Below are 20908 nucleotides of genomic sequence, written 5' to 3'. Positions count from 1 at the left end.
TCTATGGATGGGTTGACGAAAGAGGGAAGGCCATTGACCAAAATCATTGAGCACAACTGTTGGGACATGCAGGTCTGGTTGCCACACTATGGGAAGGTTGCGGTAGAGAGCGCGCAGAGAACGATTCACAGGAAGTTTTACCAGGAATAGAGGGCAGAATAAGGAGAGTCTGGGCTGTTTTCCCTGGAAGAAAGAAATCTGAGGGGTGAGATAATATAGAGGTTTATAAAACCATGATGTTTAGTTATGGTGGATGTTCACAGTGGGATTGAAAACTAGGGGGCATGGGTTAAAGGTGAGAGGGGAACAATAGGCAAATAATAGGTGGGTATATGGAATTAATACTGCAGGGTGGTAGAGGTGGGTACAATGACAGTGTGTAAAAGACATTTGGGCAGATGCTCAGGAAAGATTTGGAGGGACAAGGGCCAAATGCAGGCAAATGGGACTCGCTGAGGAAGGCTCTGGAGCATGGCGACTCCCTGCATGCTTGCCCCAGGTCTACTATCATCCGTTACAATGGGCCTACTCTTAAATCTCTTTTCTACCTGTAAATCTCGCACTGCAATGCTGAGAACTATATTCTGTACTCTGTATCATTCCCCTCGCTCTATCTATTGTACTTGTTTGGCTTGATTGTATTTGTGTGTAGTATTAACCAATTTGACTGGATAGTATGGAAAACAAAGCTCTTGACAGTACCTTGGTGCAGGTGACAATGATAAACCTAAACACAACTAGTCTACATGGACATGTTGAGCTGGTAGTCCTGATTCAATGCTGTATAACTCCGTCTCAAAAATGTTAACCTTTTTCCTTCGATGTTGCTTTATCTGCTATTTCCACCATTTTTAGTTTATACGATGAGCTTGAGTAAGCATTAGTCGACACTGTGGCGCAGTGGTGGAGTTGCTGCCTTACATCACCAGAGACCCAGATTCGATCCTAACCATGGACTAGGGGGTATGGGTTAAAGGTGTCTGTATTGTCTGTACGGAATTTGTACGTTCTTTCTGTGACCGCGTGGGTTTTCTCCTAGTGCTCCAGTTTCCTCCCACATTCCAAAGATGGGCAGGTTTGCAGGTTAATTGGCTTCTGTAAATTGCCCCTAGCTTGTAGGATAGAACTAGTGCATGAGTGATCGATGGCCGGCGTGGACTCGGTGGGCCAAATGGCCTGTTTCCACGCTGTGTTTCTAAACTAAAGTTTGTTGTGAGTCAGCTGTGAAGTTAGTTTCAGGAATCCCACTAAGAGTTCTTTTGCGTAGGAAGGAACTGCAATGCTGCTTTATACAGAAGATGGATGCAAAATGCTGGAGTAATTCATCGGGTCAGGTAGCATCTCTGGAGAAAAAAAACTTTTTTTTAGACTTTTGGAGATGCAGCGTGGAAACAGGCCCTTCAGACCACCGAGTCTGTGCCGACCAGCGGTCCCTGCACACTAGCACTATCACACACACACTAGGGATATTTTACAATTTTACTAAAGCCAATTAACCTACAAACCTATGCATTTGTGGAGGATGGGAGGAAACCACAGCACCCAGAGAAAACCCACACGGTCACGGGGAGAATGTACAAACTCTGTACAGACAGCGCCCGTAGCCAGTATGGAACCAGGGTCTCTGGTGCTATAAGGCAGCAACCCTAAAGGGCCTGTCCCATTTGGGCGTTACTTGCGCGCATGGTGCGCATTACGAGCGCATGGTGCGTGGTGATGTAGGCAGTGACGCGCGACGCCCCAGGATTTTGTGATGTACAAAATCTTTGCGCGCCATCTGCGTGAGGCACAATTGACGCCCAGGTAGGACAGGCCCTTACCGCTGCGCCACCCTAACACGTGATAAAAATGAACCTAAATCTGAGACTCAATTGCACCCCAGTGCTTTGGATAATAGGTTTAGAATCCAAAAAGAAGAAGTGAATGTTGGGTGGGAACCTTTTAGACTGGGAGTAGAAGTGGAGGGGTCCTTTGGATCTCACAGTGCTCTCTGTCAGGGAAATGAAGAGTTAGTTAACCCTGCTTGTCCCCTGAATCTTGTTACGCTACACATGTAGGCATATGTGAACTGGAAACTTTTTTTCTAATCAACATCTTCTCTCCCACCTTTTCACACATTTTAGAGGTGGTGCAGCGGGTATAGCTGCTGCCTCTCAGCGCCCGAGACCGAGGCTCGATCCTGATCTCGGGTGCTTTCTGTGTGGAGTTTGCACGTCCTCTCTGTGACTGTTTGGGTTTCCTCCGGGGTGTTCCGCTTTACCCAACGCATGCCGAAGGCGTGTGGGTTTGTAGGTTAATTAGCCCCTGTAAATTGCCACTCCTGCATGGGGAGTAGATGTGAAAGTGAGATAACCTAGAACGAGTGTGAACGGGTGTGAACTGGTGTGAATGGTCGGCGTGAACTTGGCGGGGAAAAGGTCCTGTTTTCATGCTGTATCTCTGAAATAGATCTCCTTCCCCTTATCCTGCTCTCCCCACCTTTTCCTTCCCATTCCAATTTATCTTCTGGCACTCCAGGGGTTATAGTTTGAACGGGGCACAGTGCAGTTTAATGGACTTCAATAAACATATCACCATTTTGATGTATTACGCTGCTCCTGCTGTTTAATTGCTGGGTAAGTCATGCCAGCAAGAAGCCATTAACAGTCCGTGGTTTGAAGCTGATGGGAGTCTGAACTGTGTACGCTTTTACAATGGTGGAAAAGAGACTGAGGAGCAGGCTTTTAATTCAGGGCACCAATGTTTATTTGTGGTGCGGGTGAGGCAGAAGCCAGCACCCTAGTCAAGAGTCTGGTGTGTGGGGACAGGGTTACTGGGTGGCGTAGAGTTGCTGCCTTACAGCGCTTGCAGCACCAGAGACGACTCTGGGTGCTGTCTGTAAGGATCTCTAAACCAGACTATTGTTGAATTTTAGGAGCTGAAACTCTTACATTTTTTTCTGTTTCCTCACTGAAACCGACGGCAGTGCTGTGTGGGGTGGGGACACGGAGAACTGCAGATTATGGAGCCGTGAGCAAAGCACAAACTGCTGGAGGAACTCGGTGGGTCAGGCAGCATCTGTGGAGGGGTTGGATAGCCCAGCAGTAGAGCTGCTGCCTCACAACGCCAGAGACCCGGGTTCAATCCTGACCTTGACTGCTGTCTGTGTGGAGTTTGCACTTTCTCCCTGTGACCGCGTGTGTTTTCTTCGGGTGATCCCGTTTCCTCCAGTTGATGTTTCAGACTGGGACCTTGGGTTCCATCCTGACGATGGGTGCTATCTGTGCGGAGTTTGTACGCTCTCCCTGTGACCCCATGGGTTTTCTCCAGGTGCTCCGGTTTCCTCCCACATTCCAACGATCTGCAGGGCCCGCAAATGGCCCCTGCTATGTAGGATGCGAAAGTGGGATAACATGGAGCAAGTGTATGGGTGATCGATGGGCTGAAAGGCCTGTTTCCACGCTGCATCTCTTAAACTGAATTCAACACTAGTGTTGAATTTGACTTTTTTTGTTTAGTTTGCCTATTACACACAGAAATTTCCAACATGATGTCCCAATAAAAATCTGTTGTGATTTGAAGAGCTAAATGGTTGATGTATCACGCAATGGTTGTGATTTCTCCATTGCCTCCTTTAAAAATGATCAATTCTTTGCGGAAGGATAGAGTCAGAGTACAGGAAGGCAATGTGCTGTAAAGTGGTCCACGTTGACCAATTTAATGCAATGCGTTTTATTTTTTGCTGTTTGGCAGCGCGCCAACCGAGAAGGTTAGGCTGAAGGTCTCGGGAGATCGAGTTGGATTAAAGTCTTGCACAATTCACCTGAAGCTGATAGCACGGAGCATTTAATTTATCGTGTATTAAGATTGTGTTCAGCGACTGTGGTCTAGTTTCACAGCCTCAGGGAAGAGATTGGCGGTAACGAGTTGTCTGAAGACCTCACAGGAGGACTGTGCTTTCCAAATGCTCTTGAAGCGTTGAAAATCAGTGGGACGTTGCCTGGCAGACTGCCCACGCAGTGGTGTAGGGCTGGGGTAAAGGGCAGGGGCATTCGGTGATAGAGTGGGTAAAATCTAACACGGCATCTCCATCTTAAAGGCAGTGCATGCAAATATCAGAGTATTCCCTCCGGCCAAACCATATTTAACTCTCATCTGAGTCACTTTGGTTTGGTTTGGTTTATAGACACAGTGCAGAAACAGGCCCTTCGGCCCACCGAGTCCGCACCGACCAGCGGTCCCCGCACACTGACACTATCCTACACACACTAGGAACAATTTATGATTATACCAAGCTAATTAACCTACAAAATCTGTGCGTCTTTGGAGTGCGGGAGGAAATTGAAGATCTCGGAGAAAACCCACGCAGGTCACGGAGAGAACGTGCAAACTCCGTACAGACAGCACCCGCAGTCAGGATCGAACCCGGGTCTCTGGCGCTGTAAGGCTGTGGCTCTACCGCTCCAGAAAAGCATGGGGCTGGCTCTGTGACGCTGCGTTTGTTTGCAGGGCTTTCTCCTCGGTGAGTCTGGCATTGATTCTGCCTGGTGACTTAAAGTCCTGCGTAAATACCTACTAACTCGAGTCGAGTCGAGTTCACTGCTTAATGTCTCCCTTGGCAGTTCGACTGGAGTGCGTCCAGAACGCTCTTGGCTGCGATTGGGAAGCTGTGGTTTCTTTGCAGAGTTCTCTGTGCAGGCTGCTTTTGTCCACGTTGCTGGGATATAAGCCTTTATTGTTGCACCGCGACCAAATGGCTGGCACAGTGGTCCTGCACGCTGTTGCATGGGAATGAGACCCTTGTAAATGTCAGCTGCTGTGTTTTAAAAATAATGTTAAGAGTGGCCAGGTTGGCCATTGCCGCAAAGAGTGGGAGAACCCAGCCTGTTCCCCATTCCACAATGTGGGAGACTTGGCAGCACCGTGCAGCCTTCAAAGCTACATGGGGAGGTGGGTAAATGTTTATGGCATTGTTACTGGCCGGTGCGCTGTTCTGCTCAGCACATCGCACCAACGCCCCCCCCCCCCCACCCCCCCCCCTTTAAGAACGTCTTCTAAAATCTTTGCTTAATGGGGCACGGTGGCGCAGCGGTAGAGTTGCTGCTTTACAGCGCCGGAGACCCGGATTTGATCCTGACTGCGGGTGCTGTTTGTACATTCTCCCTGTGACCTGCGTGGGTTTTCTCCAGGAGCTCCGGTTTCCTCCCACGCTCTAAAGACGTACAGGTTTGTAGGTTACTTGGTTTGGTAAAATTGTAACATTGTCCCCAGTGTGTGTAGGATAGTGTTAATGTGTGGGTATCGCTGATCGGCGCGGACTCGGTGGGCAGAATGACCCATTTCCACTCTGTATCTCTAAATTAAATTAAACATTGAGTCATAAGCACACGCGGAATATTGCAGGCCCATCAAAACAGCAACATCCTGTCCTCCAGTTTGTGGAGCGGCATAAGAGTCATGCAGCGTGGAAACAGGACCATCGGCCCAACTTGCCCCATCTATACTAGTCCCACCCGCCTGCGTTTGGCCCATATTCCTCCAAACGTCTCTGTGTACAAGTCTACATGGGGAGCTCTTTTTCCTCTAGTGGGCAGGTTTGGGGCAGAAGCTTTTAACATTGGCCACTGTAATGTAGGGCGGATGGGCTCACTTTAGTCCCGTGTTGGCAGGGACCAACATGGCTTCAGATCCAATTATAGGGAACTAATCTCAAACAACCATCTCCTGCCCTTCTCTCTCCTGTGCCCCACTGGGATTTGTACTCATCATCCCCATTTCATTCCCCCACCCCCCTCCCCCATCCCCACAGCAGTTGTACAGGGTCTTGGTGAGACCACACCTGGAGTATTGCGTACAGTTTTGGTCTCCAAATCTGAGGAAAGACATTCTTGCCATAGAGGGAGTACAGAGAAGGTTCACCAGACTGATTCCTGGGATGTCAGGACTTTCATATGAAGAAAGACTGGATAGACTCGGCTTGTACTCGCTAGAATTCAGGAGATTGAGGGGGGATCTTATAGAAACTTACAAAATTCTTCAGGGGTTGGACAGGCTAGATGCAGGAAGATTGTTCCCGATGTAGGGGAAGTCCAGGACAAGGGGTCACAGTTTAAGGATAAAGGGAAATCCTTTGGGACCGAGATGAGAAAAGCATTTTTCACACAGAGTGGCGAATCTCTGGAACTCTCTGCCACAGAAGGTAGTTGAGGCCAGTTCATTGGCTGTATTTAAGAGGGAGTTAGATGTGGCCCTTGTGGCTAAAGGGATCAGGGGGTATGGAGAGAAGGCAGGTACAGGATACTGAGTTGGATGGTCAGCCATGATCATATTGAATGGCGGTGCAGGCTCGAAGGGCCGAATGGCCTACTCCTGCACCTATTTTCTATGAATCTATGAATCTATCCCCCTTCCACCCTTATTCCTTCCTCTAGCTTCACAATTCTCACCTTGCTATCCTAATCTGACACCTTTTGTCTTCTCATCTCTGACCTCTTGCCAACCAAAGGTAAACTGGACAAGGGAGAGCCAGTGGATGTAGTGTACCTGGACTTTCAGAAAGCCTTTGATGAGGTCCAACACAGGTGATTAGTGGATAAAATTAGAGCACATGGTATTGGAGGCAGGGTATTGACATGGATAGAAAATTGGTTGGCTGACAGGAAACGAAAAGTAGGGATTAACGGGTCCCTTTCAGAATGGCAGGCAGTGACTACTGGGGTCTACCGCAGCTATTTACAATATACATCAATGATTTAGATGAAGGAATTAAAAGTAACATTAGCAAATTTGCAGATGGCCCAAAACTGGGTGGCAGTGTGAACTGTGAGGAGGATGCTATGAGGATGCAGGGTGACTTGGACAGGTTGGGTGAGTGGGCAGATGCATGGCAGATGCAGTATAATGTGGACAAATGTGAAGTTACCTACTCTGGTGGCAAGAACGGGAAGGCAGATTATAATCTGAATGGTGTCAGGTTAGAAAAAGGGAAAATACAATGAGACCTGGGTGTCCCAGTACATCAGTCACTGAAAGTAAGCATGGAGGTACAACAGGCAGTGAAGAAAGCGAATGGCATATTGGCCTTCATAACGAGAGGAGTTGAGTATCGGAGCAAAGAGGTCCTTCTGCAGTTGTATAGGGCCCTGGTAAGACCACACTTAAAATATTGTGTGCAGTTTTGGTCTCCTAATTTGAGGAAGGACATTCTTGCTAGTGAGAGAGTGCAGTGTAGGTTCACAAGGTTAATTCCCAAGATGGCGGGACTGTCATACGATGAAAGAATGGAGCGACTGTGGTTGTATTCACTGGAATTTAGGAGTATGAGAGGGGATCTTATAGAAACACATAAAATTATTAAGTTATTGGACACGCTAGATGCAGGAAACATGTTCTCGGTGTTGGACGAGCCCAGAACTAGGGGCCATAGTTTAAGAATAAGGGGTAGGCCATTTAGAACTGAGATGAGGAAAAAATGTCTCACACAGAGAGTTGTGAATTTGTGGTATTCTCTGCCTCAGAAGGCAGTGGAGACCGATTCACTAGATGCATTCAAAAGAGTTAGATAGAGCTCTTAGGGTTAGCGGAATCAAGGGGTATGGGGGGGGGAGGCAGGAACGGGGTACTGATTGTGAATGATCGGCCATGATCACATTGAATGGCGGTGCTGGCTCGAAGGGCTGAATGGCCTCCTCCTGCACCTATTGTCGATGTATCTATGTACCCCACACCTCTTCACCTGTATTCCCCTATTACTCACCAGGCTTTTTCCTGTCCCTCCTCTCTTCCAGCTTTCTTCCTCTCCCTCCCACACACACCATCCCACCACACTCAGTCTGAAGAAGGGTCCTGACCCGAAACGTCCCCTATCCATGCTGTCCCGGGATGCTGCCCTTGCGTCTTTTTCTGCCGTTTCTGCGTGCCTGTGGTTTGTACAAAGCAGCGGCGCTCCTAGTTTCTCTGTCGCTGGGCGAGGAAGTGTTGCTGGAGGCAGCCGCTGGCAATTTGTCCCGTTGCACATAATGCTTTTAGTATCGCTCTGCCCACTAATGCACACAGCTGCACGCCCACATCCCGAAAGACCATTTGGATAAGCGAAGGATATTTAACCAAAGCCTGCTTAATGACTTGTTTATACCTCAGCTCAGTTGGACACCATTGCTTGCAGATGGAATAATGTTGCCTCTCCCACATCTCTCTTTTACTCTTGCATTGGTGCCCGTTGGTGGGGGTTATTTTTGGCCTCCCTCATCCATGTACACAAAGTGAATTCATCCATCACATTTAATCGACCAAATGTTCGTACGCCTTTCAAACCTCCTGGGTGCCAGCTCAGCATTCAGAACGTGAGCAACTCGCATCAAACTAGTCTTTTGGGTTTGGGGTTCAAATCCAAAGCTGTAATTCCAGTTTAAAATGGAATTCAGTGTCGTTTAGTTTAGAGGTACAGCGTGGAAACAGGCCCTTCGGCCCACCAAGCCCGTGCCGACCGGCAATCACCCCATACTAGCGCTATCCTACACACCAGGGACAATTTGCAGAAGCCAATTAGCCGACAGACCTGTACATCTTTGGAGTGACTTGTCGACTGAATGGTGTTTTATAGAACATAGAAAAGTGCAGCACAGGAACAGGCCCTTCGGCCCACAATGTCTGTGCCGAACATGCTGCCAGGATGAATTCATCTCACCTGTCTGCACATGATGCGTACCCCTCCATTCCCTGCGTATCCACGCACCTACCTTAAAGCTCAAACACCGCTATGGTATCTGCCACCACCCTGGTAGTGCATTCTTGGCATGAGTAAAACTAATTGTCCTAGATATCACTTTTAATGTTTCACCATTCGCACCTTAAAGCCATTGCCTCTAATCTTTGACATTTTCACCTGTTTTGGAGGGGGTAAGGGCTCTGACTATCTACCCTATCTATGCCTCTCGTAAGTATATATGCTTCTACTGACATGGTGGCGCAGTTGTAGAGTTGCTGCCTTACAGCGTCAGAGAAATGGGTTCGATCCTGACTACGGGTGCTGTCTGTATGGAGTTTGTACGTTCTCCCTCTGACCACGTGGGTTTTCTCTGGGTGCTCCGGTTTCCTCCCACATTCCAAAGACATGGAGGTTAGTTGGCTTCGGTAAAAATTGTAAATTGTCCCTGGTGTGTAGGATAGTGCTAGTGTACGGGGATCGCTGGTTGGAGCGGACTCGGAGGGCCGAAGGGCCTGTTTCCGCGCTGTATTTATAAATTAAAACTAAACCAAAAAAAGATGTGTTGGTTGTGTTCAAAGTACAGATGCTGAATACTGATCTAATCTGACGCACTCCCACTGAAATCCCTTTCTCCTGAGGCCATGCGGCCCTACGGGTAGTGAGGTGGCTACTAGCCCATGCTGAGATTATTAGGTAACCAAGGCAGGGGAATGTCCTTCAAAAGTAGACTTTGTCTGAATGTCTTTAGCCTGAGATATTAACCGTTTCACTTTCGGCAGAATGCTGCCTGGCCTACTGAGCATTTCCAGCAATTTTCCAGCTATCGTAGATTAGGAGAAATGAGGAACTGCAGATGTTGGTTTCACCAAATGACAAAGTGATGGAGTAACTCAGCGGGTCAGGCAGTATCTCTGGAGAATTTGGGTAGGTGGACCCTTCAGACTGAAGAAGCGTCCCGACCTGAAACGCCACCTATCCAACTTCTCCAGAGATGCTGCCTGACCCGCCGATTTACTCCAGCACTTTGTGTCCTTTTTAATAGACATGCCCGAGATGCTGAACATGTCCGCTATGCTCAGGGACACGGAGCTCTGGGCATGAAGTAGGGGCTTTGATGGCACTGCTCCAAAGGAATTGCCACATTACTGTTCCCTTGCTTCCCCGGGTGGACAATAACATACCTACAGCATCATTCACATATGTTTTCCTCTTTCTTGCCCACTACAATGAACTTTACCAAAGACTGTTTAGTCAGTTCAGTTGATGGGTTTTCCAGTCAACCCTTGATATATGCAGGTGTAAAAACATGGGGGAGAAGAAAGTTTAAATGCCTGTTTAAAAAAAAAAAAAAAGATACTTGGATAAGAAGACCCACTTTAACTTTTGGGGGAAGAATGGAATGATTCCACTCAGCCACCTTGACAATGTTGTCACCTTAATAACATCCGTGTTCTCTAGAAACATAGAAACAAAGAAACATAGAAAATAGGTGCAGGAGGAGGCCATTCGGCCCTTCGAGCCAGCACCGCCATTCATTGTGATCATGACTGATCGTCCCCAATCAATAACCCGTGCCTGCCTTCTCCCCATATCCCTTGATTCCACTAGCCCCTAGAGCTCTATCTAACTCTCTCTTAAATCCATCCAGTGATTTGGCCTCCACTGCCCTCTGTGGCAGGGAATTCCACAAATTCGCAACTCTCTGGGTGAAAACGTTTTTTTCTCACCTCAGTCTTAAATGGCCTCCCCTTTATTCTAAGACTGTTGCCCCTGGTTCTGGACTCGCCCAACATTAGGAACAATTTTCCTGCATCTCGCTTGTCCAGTCCTTTTTGTAGAGAATCCACCTGACCTCAGCGGATCTGGCAGTATGTCTGGAGAGCATGGACGGGTGATGTTAGCCTCTTGTGATGCCTTCTGTAGCTGGATTGCATAGTATTTGGGGCTGATCACAACTGCTTTTTCCAATGAGAATTGGTGGGCTGAAAATGTACTTCCTGCTGTTTGTATAAAGGGACAGCACAGTGGCAAAGAGATAGCATTGCTGCCTTAAAGCAACAGAGATTCTGATTCGCTCCAGATTATGGGTACTGTCTGTACGGAGTTTGTATGTGCCCCCTGTGTCTGCGTAGGGCTTCTCAAGATACTCCGGATTCCTCCCGCACTCCAAAGATGTGCAGATTTGTAGGTTAATTGGCTTCTGTAAATTGACCCTATAGTGTGTGTGATGGAACTGGTATGAACGGATGATCGCTGGTCGGCGCGGACCCGGTGGGCCGAAGGGCACTGTTTCCACGCTGTATCTCTAATACAAAAACAACCACGACTGATGTAGAAGGTTGGCGGAAGCGGTGATTGAAAAAAAAAACCAGATGTGGAAGATGTCAAAAATGAGGGTCTCAAAAGTGGAATCACTCCACTCGATCACTTTGTCAACTTGGTGATCTTAAAATGGACCCATGCAGGCTGAGTGGAGGAGAGATATTAAATGAACTGCCCTTCAGCTTGATGGTTCTCAGTTTGCTAACTACTGAGAGGGAAAGGGTGAGGGTGGAGGAAGGAACTGCAGATGCTGGTTTCAACTGACGATAGACACAAAAGGCTGGAGTAACTCAGCGGGTCAGACAGCATCTCTGGAGAAAAGGAATAGGTGACATTTCGGGTCTCGACCCTAAACATCACCTATTTCTTTTCTCCAGAGATGCTGCCTGACCCGCTGAGTTACCCCAGTTTTTTTTTGTGTCGAGGAAAGGGAAAGGAAATGGCCAACGTATTCCATCTCCATCCCTTTAAAACCTCATTGTATGATCATATGCATGGCTGGGTTTGGCTGGTGACTGCGGTACAGGATTATCTTTAAATAGTTCTCTCTGCAAATCATCCAGGTTCGGTATTTTTCCCTCAAAATTTATCCCGGGTCTTATCTCCTTCAGAGTTCTGTACACTCGTCCAATGGAGACAAGCCAAGAAACTCCTCGGAATATCCCATCCACCTCAAGAAGAAGAAAACTGAGGAACGGGATTCAGTGAATGACTATGTAAGTCTATTGTTTGACAATTTGAATCATTCTTCCACCCTCTGGCTTTTCCATCTTGATCACTCTGAATATCCAATATTATACTCTGGTCATATTGGATTTGATTTTAGTGTCGCTGTATTGTGCAGCAGACTGTTGCCCTCATGCCCCCAGCTCCATGCCCACCCCTTCACTGCCCCCAGCTCCATGCCCACCCCCTTCACTGCCCCCAGCTCCATGCCCACCCCCTTCACTGCCCCCAGCTCCATGCCCACCCCCTTCACTGCCCCCAGCTCCATGCCCACCCCCTTCACTGCCCCCAGCTCCATGCCCACCCCCTTCACTGCCCCCAGCTCCATGCCCACCCCCTTGACTGCCCCCAGCTCCATGCCCACCCCCTTCACTGCCCCCAGCTCCATGCCCACCCACTTCACTGCCCCCAGCTCCATGCCCACCCCCTTCACTGCCCCCAGCTCCATGCCCACCCCCTTGACTGCCCCCAGCTCCATGCCCACCCCCTTCACTGCCCCCAGCTCCAAGCCCACCCACTCTCTCCCTCCATCCACCCTCTCCCTTCCCATCCCAGCCCTCGCCCTCCCTGCCCTTGCCCTCCGCGCCCTCTCTCCCTCCTTCCACCCCGGCTCTCTCCCTCTGCCCCCTCTCTCTGCTCTCTCCCCTCCCCTGCCTGCTCTTGTCCTCTCTCTGCCCCTCTCACTCCCTCCCTCTCTCCCTCCACTCTCTCTCCATCCACCATGTCTCTCCCTCTGCTCTCTCCCCTTCCCAGTCCTCCCATCCTGCCCTTGCCCTCTCTCCCTCCCTCCGCCCCCACTCGCTCCCTCCCTTCACCCCCTCTCTCCCTCTGCCTGCTCTCTCTCCCTCCCAGCTCTCTGTTCTCACTCTTCCCCTCCCTCCTCCCGTCTGCCACTCCTTCGCCCCTCTACCCAACCAACAAATACTCCTCTCTGCAGTCCCTATCCCACATTGCCAATGCTTGCTTGGTGTATTATGTATGTTACTCCACACTTGTTATCTCCAGTGCCCAGGGAGCAGGGAGATTGGTGTTTGATTCATTGAGATGCTAACCATCTAGCGGTCCAATTACATTCCACTGTGAGACGGATCTTGGTTATTTATTGATGTTGAGCAGCTTCGCCAGTCTGCAATAAAAATGTTGGTGCAATGCTTATTTGTTATGTTTAATAGCGCAATAAGTTGTCATCAGCATATTTTGATCAGTAAATCTCACACACTACTGGAGCACATTTTTTTCATCGTTTAACACAAATGTGGCTGTGGTCTGATGACAGAAAATAATTTCATCCGTGATATCAGGAAACCTGTAGACCTCGGTAGACAAAGGTGCTGGAGAAACTCAGCGGGTGCAGCAGCATATATGGAGCGAAGGAAATAGGCAACGTTTCGGCCCAAAACCCTTCTTCAGACTGATGTAGGGCGTTGGGGGGGGGGAAGTATAAAGGAGAAAGGAAGAGGAGGAGCCAGAGGGCTGAGGGAGAGCTGAGAAGGGGAGGAGACAGCAAGGGCTACCGGAAATTGGAGAAGCTGTTCAGCTGTTAGGGTGCAAACTGCCCAAGAGGAATATGAGGTGCTGTTCCTCCAATATCCGGTGGTGCTCACTCTGGCCATGGAGGAGGCCCAGGACAGAAAGGTCGGATTCGGAATGGGAGGGGGAGTTGAAGTGCTGAGCCATCGGGAGATCAGGTTGGCTAATGCGGACCGAGAGGAGGTGATCACCAAGCCTACGCTTGGTCTCATTGATGTAGATCAGCTGACATCTAGAGCAGCGGATGCAATAGATGAGGTTGAGGAGGTGCAGGTGAACCTCTGCCGCACCTGGAATGACTGCTTGAGTCGAGGGGGGAGGTAAAGCGACATGGGTAGCATCTCTTGCGGGAAAGTGCCTGGGGAGGGGGGAGGGGGGGGGGGGTGCGGGAGGGAAATAAAGAATTGACCAGGGAGTTACGGAGGGAGCGGTCTTTGCGGAAAGCAGACAGGGGAGGAGATGGGAAGATGTGGTGAGTGGTGGGGTCACGTTGGAGGTGGCGAAAATGTCGGAGGACTATTTGTTGTATGTGACGGCTAGTGGGGTGAAGGGTAAGGACTAGAGGGGGACTCTGCCCTTGTAGCAAGTGGGGGGATGGGGAGAGAGAGCAGTGTTACGGGGTATTGAAGAGACCCTAGTGAGAGCCTCATCAGGGGAGGGGAACCCCCGTTCCCTGAAGAATGAGAACATTTCCGATGCCCTGGTGTGGAACACCTCATCCTGGGAGCAGATGTGGCGTAGACGGAGGAATTGGGAGTAGGGGATGGAGTCCTTACAGGAAGCAGGGTGGGAAGAAGTGTAGTCTTGATAGCCATGGGAGTCAGTAGGTTTATAGTGGATGTCGGTCAGAAGTCTATCACCTGCGATGGAGATAGTGAGGTCAAGAAATGGTAGGGAAGTGTCGGAAATGGTCCAGGTGTATTTGAGTGCCGGATGGAAGTTAGTGGTGAAGCGGATGAAGTCAGTGAGTTGCGTGTGGGTGCAGGAGGTAGCACCAATGCAATCGTCAATGTAGCGGAGGTAGAGGTCGGGGATGGGGCCCTGGTACGTCTCGAACAAGGATTGTTCGATGTACCCTACAAAGAGGCAGGCGTAGCTGGGGCCCATGCGCGTGCCCATAGCTACGCCTTGTATTTGGAGGAAATGGGAGGAGTCAAACGAAAAGTTATTGAGGGTAAGGACCAGTTCCGCTAGGCAGAGAGTATCTGTAGACGGGGATTGGTTGGTTCTCAGGTCGAGGAAGAACCGGAGGGCTTTGAGACCCTCCTGGTAGGGGATGGAGGTGTAGAGTGACTGGATGTCCATGGTGAAGATGAGGGGATGGGGACCTCGAGAATGCACGGAGACGACGGAGAGTGTCTGAGGTGTCTTGAACGTAGGTAGGGAGGGATTTCACCAGGGGGACAGGATGGAGTCGAGGTATGTGGAAATAGGTTCGGTAGGCCACGAACAGGCAGAGACAATGGGTCTACCTGGACAGTCAGGTTTGTGGATTTTGGGCCGTGCGGGGCTGGGGAACGATGAGGTTGGAGGCTTGGGAGGGCAGGGAGCCAGACGGAGCTGATGAGGTAAGTGATGGTGCTCGAGATAGTAGTCTGGTGCTCGCCTGTGGGGTCATGGTCCAGGGATAAGTAGGAGGAGGTGTCCGAGAGTCAGCGTGAGGCCTCAGTTTTGTAGAAATCAACGTGCCAGACTACCACGGCATATCCCTTGTCGGCGGGTTTGATAACCCAGTCTGGGTTGTTGTGGAGTGAGTCGATGGCTGTACGTTCGGGGGGGGAAGAGGTTAGAGTGAGACAGGGGAGTGGAGAAGTCGAGGCGGTTGATGTCACGCTGGCAGTTTTGAATAAAAAGGTCTAAAGCCGGAATCCAGCATCTGCAGTTCCTTCTTGATCAACCTGGAGACCTCTACATTTTCCTGTTGTCCTTTGACTGACTCAGAATAATCCATTACCTCTGCCACTACTTGTGGGTTTTCTAAAGCCAGATTCCCCCCCCCAATGTCTAGAAAGGTTTTGCAATCCTGTTTCCTGTGCTGATACTGGTATCCAAAGTTCTGGAGGATTTCAGCTGGTCAGGCAGCATCTGTGTGTGGATAGACACAAAGTGCTGGAGTAACACGGCGGGACAGGCAGCATCTCTGGATAGAAGGAATGGGTGACGTTTCGGTTCGAGACCCTTTGGGTATCGACCCGAAACGTCACCCATTCCTTCTATCCAGAGATGCTGCTTGCCCGTCGAATTACTCCAGCACTTTGTGTCTTATCTTCAGTGTAAACCAGCATCTGCAGTTCCTTTCTACACAGCATCTCCCACTGGACTCTCCCGCTAGTGGAAACATCCTCAATGTATCCACTCTATCCAAGCCTTTCACTATACTGTACATTTCAATGAGGGCCTCTTTCATTCTACTAAACTCCCAACGAGTACAGGCCCAGTGCCGACAAACGCTCATCATAGGTGTCTGCTTGCATCTGCATTGGATCTTGGGCTCCAAGTCCGTAACTCCCTGAAAGTGGCAACATAACCAGGAAGAGTGGTAAAGAAGGCATGTGGCGCACTTGCCTTCATTGGTCGGGGCATTGTCCGTATAAGTCAGGAAGTTGTCAGGACTGAGTATAAAGGGGCTGTCCCACTTGGGCGACCTAATCCGCGAGTTCTGGCGAGTTTTCCCTCGACTCATACTCGCGGCATGGTCGACACGATGTCGTAGGAGGTCTTCGTAGCTCTCCTTCATGCTCGAGAGTGGTCTCCGCGTACTCGAGGCCTCAGCTAGGTCGCGGCGTTTTTTTCAATATGTTAAAAAATGCCCGCGAGTAAAAAAAGGTTACCTTGGAAAAAATCGATACTTTTTTTACTCGTAGGTTTGGTCGTAGTAGGTCGGCATGTTAGTCATAGGTAATCCAGGGTAGTTGAATGTAGTCGAGGGTAGTGGTAGATAGTCTTCATCATAGTCGAAGGAGATCGGAGGAGGTCGTCTTCACTCTCCACTATTCGGTGTCCAATTTTCCCGAAGTTAGTCGTAGCTAGTCTTCAACATAGTCAAAGGAGGTCTTCTACATAGTTGAAGGAGGTCTTCAACATGTCTTTTTTTCAAACTCTTCTAAACTCGCCAACTAGGTCGCCCAAGTGGGACAGCCCCTTTAGTCAGGAAGTCAAGTTGCAGCTTTTTTTTAATAAGGCTTTGATGAGGTCACATTTGGAGTATTGTGTGCAGTTCTGGCCGCCCCATTACAGGAAGGATGTGGAGGCTTTGGAAAGGGTGAAGAGAATGTTCACCAGAATGTGTGCTTGGATTAGGGGACATTAGCCCCAGGGAAATGTTGGCCAGACTTGGATTGTTTCGTCTGGAATGCCCGAGGTTGTGGGGAGACCTGACAATAGTATATAACATTATGGAGGCATAGACAGGGTAGACAGTCAGAACCTTTTTCCCCCCAGGGTGGAAAATTCAAATATGAGAGGGCATCGCTTGAAGGTGAGAGGGGTAAAGTTTAAAGGAGATGTACAGGGCAAGTTTTTTTTTTACGCAGATGTTGGTGGGTGTATGGAATGTACTTCCAGCGGTGGTAATGGAGCCACATGCGGTTGTGATATTTAAGTGACTTTAAGAGACTTTTGGATAGGCGTGGGGATATGGGTTACCTGCAGGTAGATAAGAGTTGACTTGGCATCATGTTCGGCATAGATATTGTGGGCCGAAGGGCCATTTCCTGCATTGTACTTGTTCTATGGAGCCCAAAGACATGGTGGTAGGTTAATTGTAAAATGCTCCTAGGATTGATGGGTGGCAGGAGGAGTAAGATAAGCAAGGAAAGGTTAGAGGGAAACAAGTGGGACGAATGGAAATGTTTTAATAGCCAGCATGAACCCAACGGGCCTCCTGCATCAGCAGGTAATGCAAGATCACGACGGGCGGACACAAAGTGAACGCTCGCAGTCTTTTCCCAGGGTAGAGGATTCTAAAACTAAAGGCCACAAAGTTTTAAGGTGAGAGGGTAGAGATTTAACGGGAACATTTGGGGATCTTTCTTTGCTCCGTATCTGGAACGAGCGGCCAGAGAGTTAATTCAAGAGTTCTACCGCGTTTCCCCTGATTCGAACTCGGAGAATTATGGTAATAGCCACTCGTCCGTATTTGGGGCTCTCGTAGACATTTTTCAACATGTCGAAAAAACTTCACGAGCTTCCGCGTTTCCCAAGTACCTGCCGTTAGCGTTACGAGCCGCTAAGAGACGTCCCGAGCTCCGACGTACCCGCTACGTACATTCTACGTACTTACCACCAGTTTGATTTTTTTTAAACTCGGGAGAGCTCTTAGGTAAACTCGTATAGTGGGACAGGCCCTTAAGGCCCAACGCAGATTGGAGGAACAGCGCCTCATATTTCCCTTGGGCAACTTACAAACCGGCGGTATGAACGTTGGCTTCTCTAACTCATTGAGAATAATCTTTTCTTCCGCGGAGTCTCCCAGGACTGTGGGAGGAGTGTCTGTGCCCCTGAACACTGTATCAGCTACTCCTGAGCTCTGGGATCTGAAAGGATTAGGCTTCTCCAAACCGTTGGCTGAGAATCCATAAATAGGTCTGATGTGAGTCTGGTCTCGCAGGAACTGAGTGTTTCCTGATGAATGTTGCTTCAGCTGTCCGCTAGAAAGATGATCTCATCACGTATCTATTTTTACAGACAGGTTAGGAGCGGGCTCCTGACAAAACTGGGGCTGAGGTCAGGATAAAGAATGTCATGTGTAATGCGTTTATTTGCAGCCGTCTGATCTTACTGCTCAAGAATACAAACACCCGTGCCTGGCGAAGCATGTTAGACGAGTCCCAATTGCCTGCAGTTGGCCCGCTTCCCTCTAAACTCTTCCCATCCATGTGTCTTTCAAAAGTCATAATTGTATCCACTTCTATAGCTTCCTATGACAGCTTGTTCCAGCCACAGGAGTGAAGAACAAGGAACTGCTAGTGCTGGTTTACCAAGGAAAGACACAAAATGCTGGAGTAACTTAGCGGGTCATGCAGCATCACTGGACAATGGTCTGTTTCCCTTATCATCTTTACTTTTTTGCATATCTTTCATTCATTTGTTCTATATCTCTCCGCATCACTGTCTACATCTCTCGTTTCCCATTCCCCTGACCAGTCTGAAGAAGGGTCTCGACCCGAAATGTCACCCTTTCCTTCTCTCCAGAGATGCTGCCTGTCCCGCTGAGTTACTCCAGCTTTTTGTGTCTTATCACATGGATTTTAGTCAGATTCTTCCGACTCAGCGTGAAGAAGAGTCTCGACCCAAAACATCACCGATCCATGTTCTCCAGGGACGCTGCCCGACCTGCTGAGTTACTCCAGCATTTTGTGTCTCTCCTCTGGGTGAGTGAGGCCAATGCATGCCAACATGGTGAGCACGGACAGGACGGGCCGAATGGCCTGTTTCGTTGCTATATAGCTCTGCATATTACATAGAGTGCATTATAAAATCAATGTTATCAAAATATGAAAAGGGAAGAAGTATCCTGGATTATATATAATATTTAAGGCATCTGTTTTGACCCATGACTCTACTTTTTCACTTGAGTTTACACACAAAATGGCAGTGCAGAACTATATATATATATATAACTGAGACACATTAAACTGCAGAAGCTGAAATCTTGGGCAAGGTTGAAGCAGTTCATTGGGTCAGGCAACATCTGTGAAGGGAAATGATAGATAACATTTTGGGTTGGTTTAGTTGCTAGTTTAGAGATACAAGGGGGAAAGCGGCTGTTCGGCCCACTGAGTCCGCACCGCCACGCGATCCCCGCATGTTAACACTATCCTACACACACCGGGGACAATTTACATTTATACCAAGCCAATGAACCTACAAACCTGTATGTCTCTGGAATGTGGGAGGAAACCATAGATCTCGGAGACAACTCACGCGGTCACAGGGAGAACGTACAAACTCCGCACAGACAGCACCCGTAGTCGGGATCGGACCCGGGTCTCTGGCGCTGCAAGGCAGCAACTCTACCGCTGCGCCACCGTGACGCCAAGTTCTTAACACTGAGCCGCTGAGTTCCTCCGGCCATTGGTTTTTTTGCTCAAGATTCCAGCAACTGCAGTTTGTCTTTAAATAAATAGTTCTGCACTGCCATCTTGTGAGTAAACTCTGGTGAAAAAGTGGATTCATGGGTCAAAACAAATGCCCTTAAAAATATAATATTTCAACCAGGACACTTTAGTTTAGTTTAGAGGTACAGCGCGGAAACTGGCCCTTCGGCCCACCGAGTCCATGTTGATCAGCAATCCCCGCACACTAACACTATCCTGCACACACCAGGGACAATTTACATTTAAACCAAGCCAATTAACCTACAAACCTGTACGTCTTTGGAGTGTGGGAGTTAACCGAAGATCTCGGAGAAAACCCACGCAGGTCACGGGGAGAACGTACAGGCAAGCTGCCGTAGTCTGGATCGAACCCGGGTCTCTGGCGCTGTAAGGCAGCGTCTCTACTGCTGCGCCACGTGCCGACCCTGCTGGCTGATTGCTGGGAAGAAGCTATTCTTGAACCCAGTGATCACGATTTTCAGACTCCCGTACATCCTTCTCAATGGTAGGTACACTCTCTGCCCCCACAAATGCTGCTTGACCCACTGGGTTCTTCTGGCGATTGCATCTGCAGTCTCTTTTGTCTTCCCATTTGCTATGGTACTCTAAAGCCGTGGCAACGAGATACTGTGAGACTGTGTAGAACGTTCAGTACGGGTGGTCTCATGTGGTGCTTTTTCTCTCCTGTTTTTTTAAGACGTTACTTAAAACTCAAGACTTTGACTAAGCGTTTGGTTACAGGTCATAATACACTTTGATTCTCATTGTCAACTTTTGTTAATTGCCTGTGAAATGCCTTGGGACTACATTAAAGGTGGCTCATAAATGCAAGTTGCCACTGTGATAGCTTGTATTTAAACGCTACATTAAGTTTGGCCAAACAACTTTAGTGAATGCTAATTCCAGAGCCAAGAGTGTTTTATTGTCGCTAAATCCTGGAGTAACTCAGCGGGTCAGGCGGCACCCCTGGAGAAACAGAATAGGTGACGTTTCGGGTCGAAACCCTTCTTCAGACTGACAAGAGCTTTGGGAATGTTCGCTTGGTTCAATGGTTCTTTATTTGTCGAACAGTGAAATTCTTTTTGCATATTTACAAGTGCGGGCGCCGCCGTGTTTTGGCGCCGTTGCTCGGTCCACTGGAGCAGTTCCTGATCCCAGTAAGCTCCAGGCTCCTGCAGGGACATCCTCCCTCGCCCTTGACCGGATCGGCCCCAGAACCGACGTCCTTCTCCTCGCCTGGTTTTCTTTGTAGAAACATAGAAACATAGAAAATAGATGCAGGAGTAGGCCATTCGGCCCTTCGAGCCTGCACCGCCATTCAATATGATCATGGCTGATCATCCAACTCAGTATCCTGTACCTGCCTTCTCTCCATACCCCCTGATCCCTTAGTGGCCCTTGCTCCTCGCGTATTGTGTGCAGTTTTGGTCTCCAAACTTGAGGAAGGACATTCTTGCCATTGAGGGAATGCAGCATAGGTTCACAAGGTTAATTCCCGGGATGGCGGGACTGTCATTTGTTGATAGATTGGAGCGGCTGGGCGTGT

At 49.0% G+C, this 20908-nt stretch overlaps 1 protein-coding gene across 3 annotated transcripts in view; it reads left to right on the top strand.

Annotated features, from left to right (window-relative positions):
* LOC116989285 (transducin-like enhancer protein 1) overlaps positions 1-20908 on the top strand; it is a 191049-nt gene that overhangs the window by 127097 nt on the left and 43044 nt on the right. For all 3 annotated transcript variants that reach the window (XM_033046509.1, XM_033046508.1, XM_033046507.1), the window contains one exon: positions 11620-11724. In XM_033046509.1, the coding sequence (XP_032902400.1) occupies positions 11620-11724 (105 nt within the window). The remainder of the gene's footprint in view (positions 1-11619; positions 11725-20908) is intronic.

Source organism: Amblyraja radiata, chromosome 29 (assembly GCF_010909765.2).
Source record: "Amblyraja radiata isolate CabotCenter1 chromosome 29, sAmbRad1.1.pri, whole genome shotgun sequence".
In the NCBI taxonomy this organism is placed as follows: domain Eukaryota; kingdom Metazoa; phylum Chordata; class Chondrichthyes; order Rajiformes; family Rajidae; genus Amblyraja; species Amblyraja radiata.
This window is presented reverse-complemented; position numbering and strand designations above follow the sequence as displayed.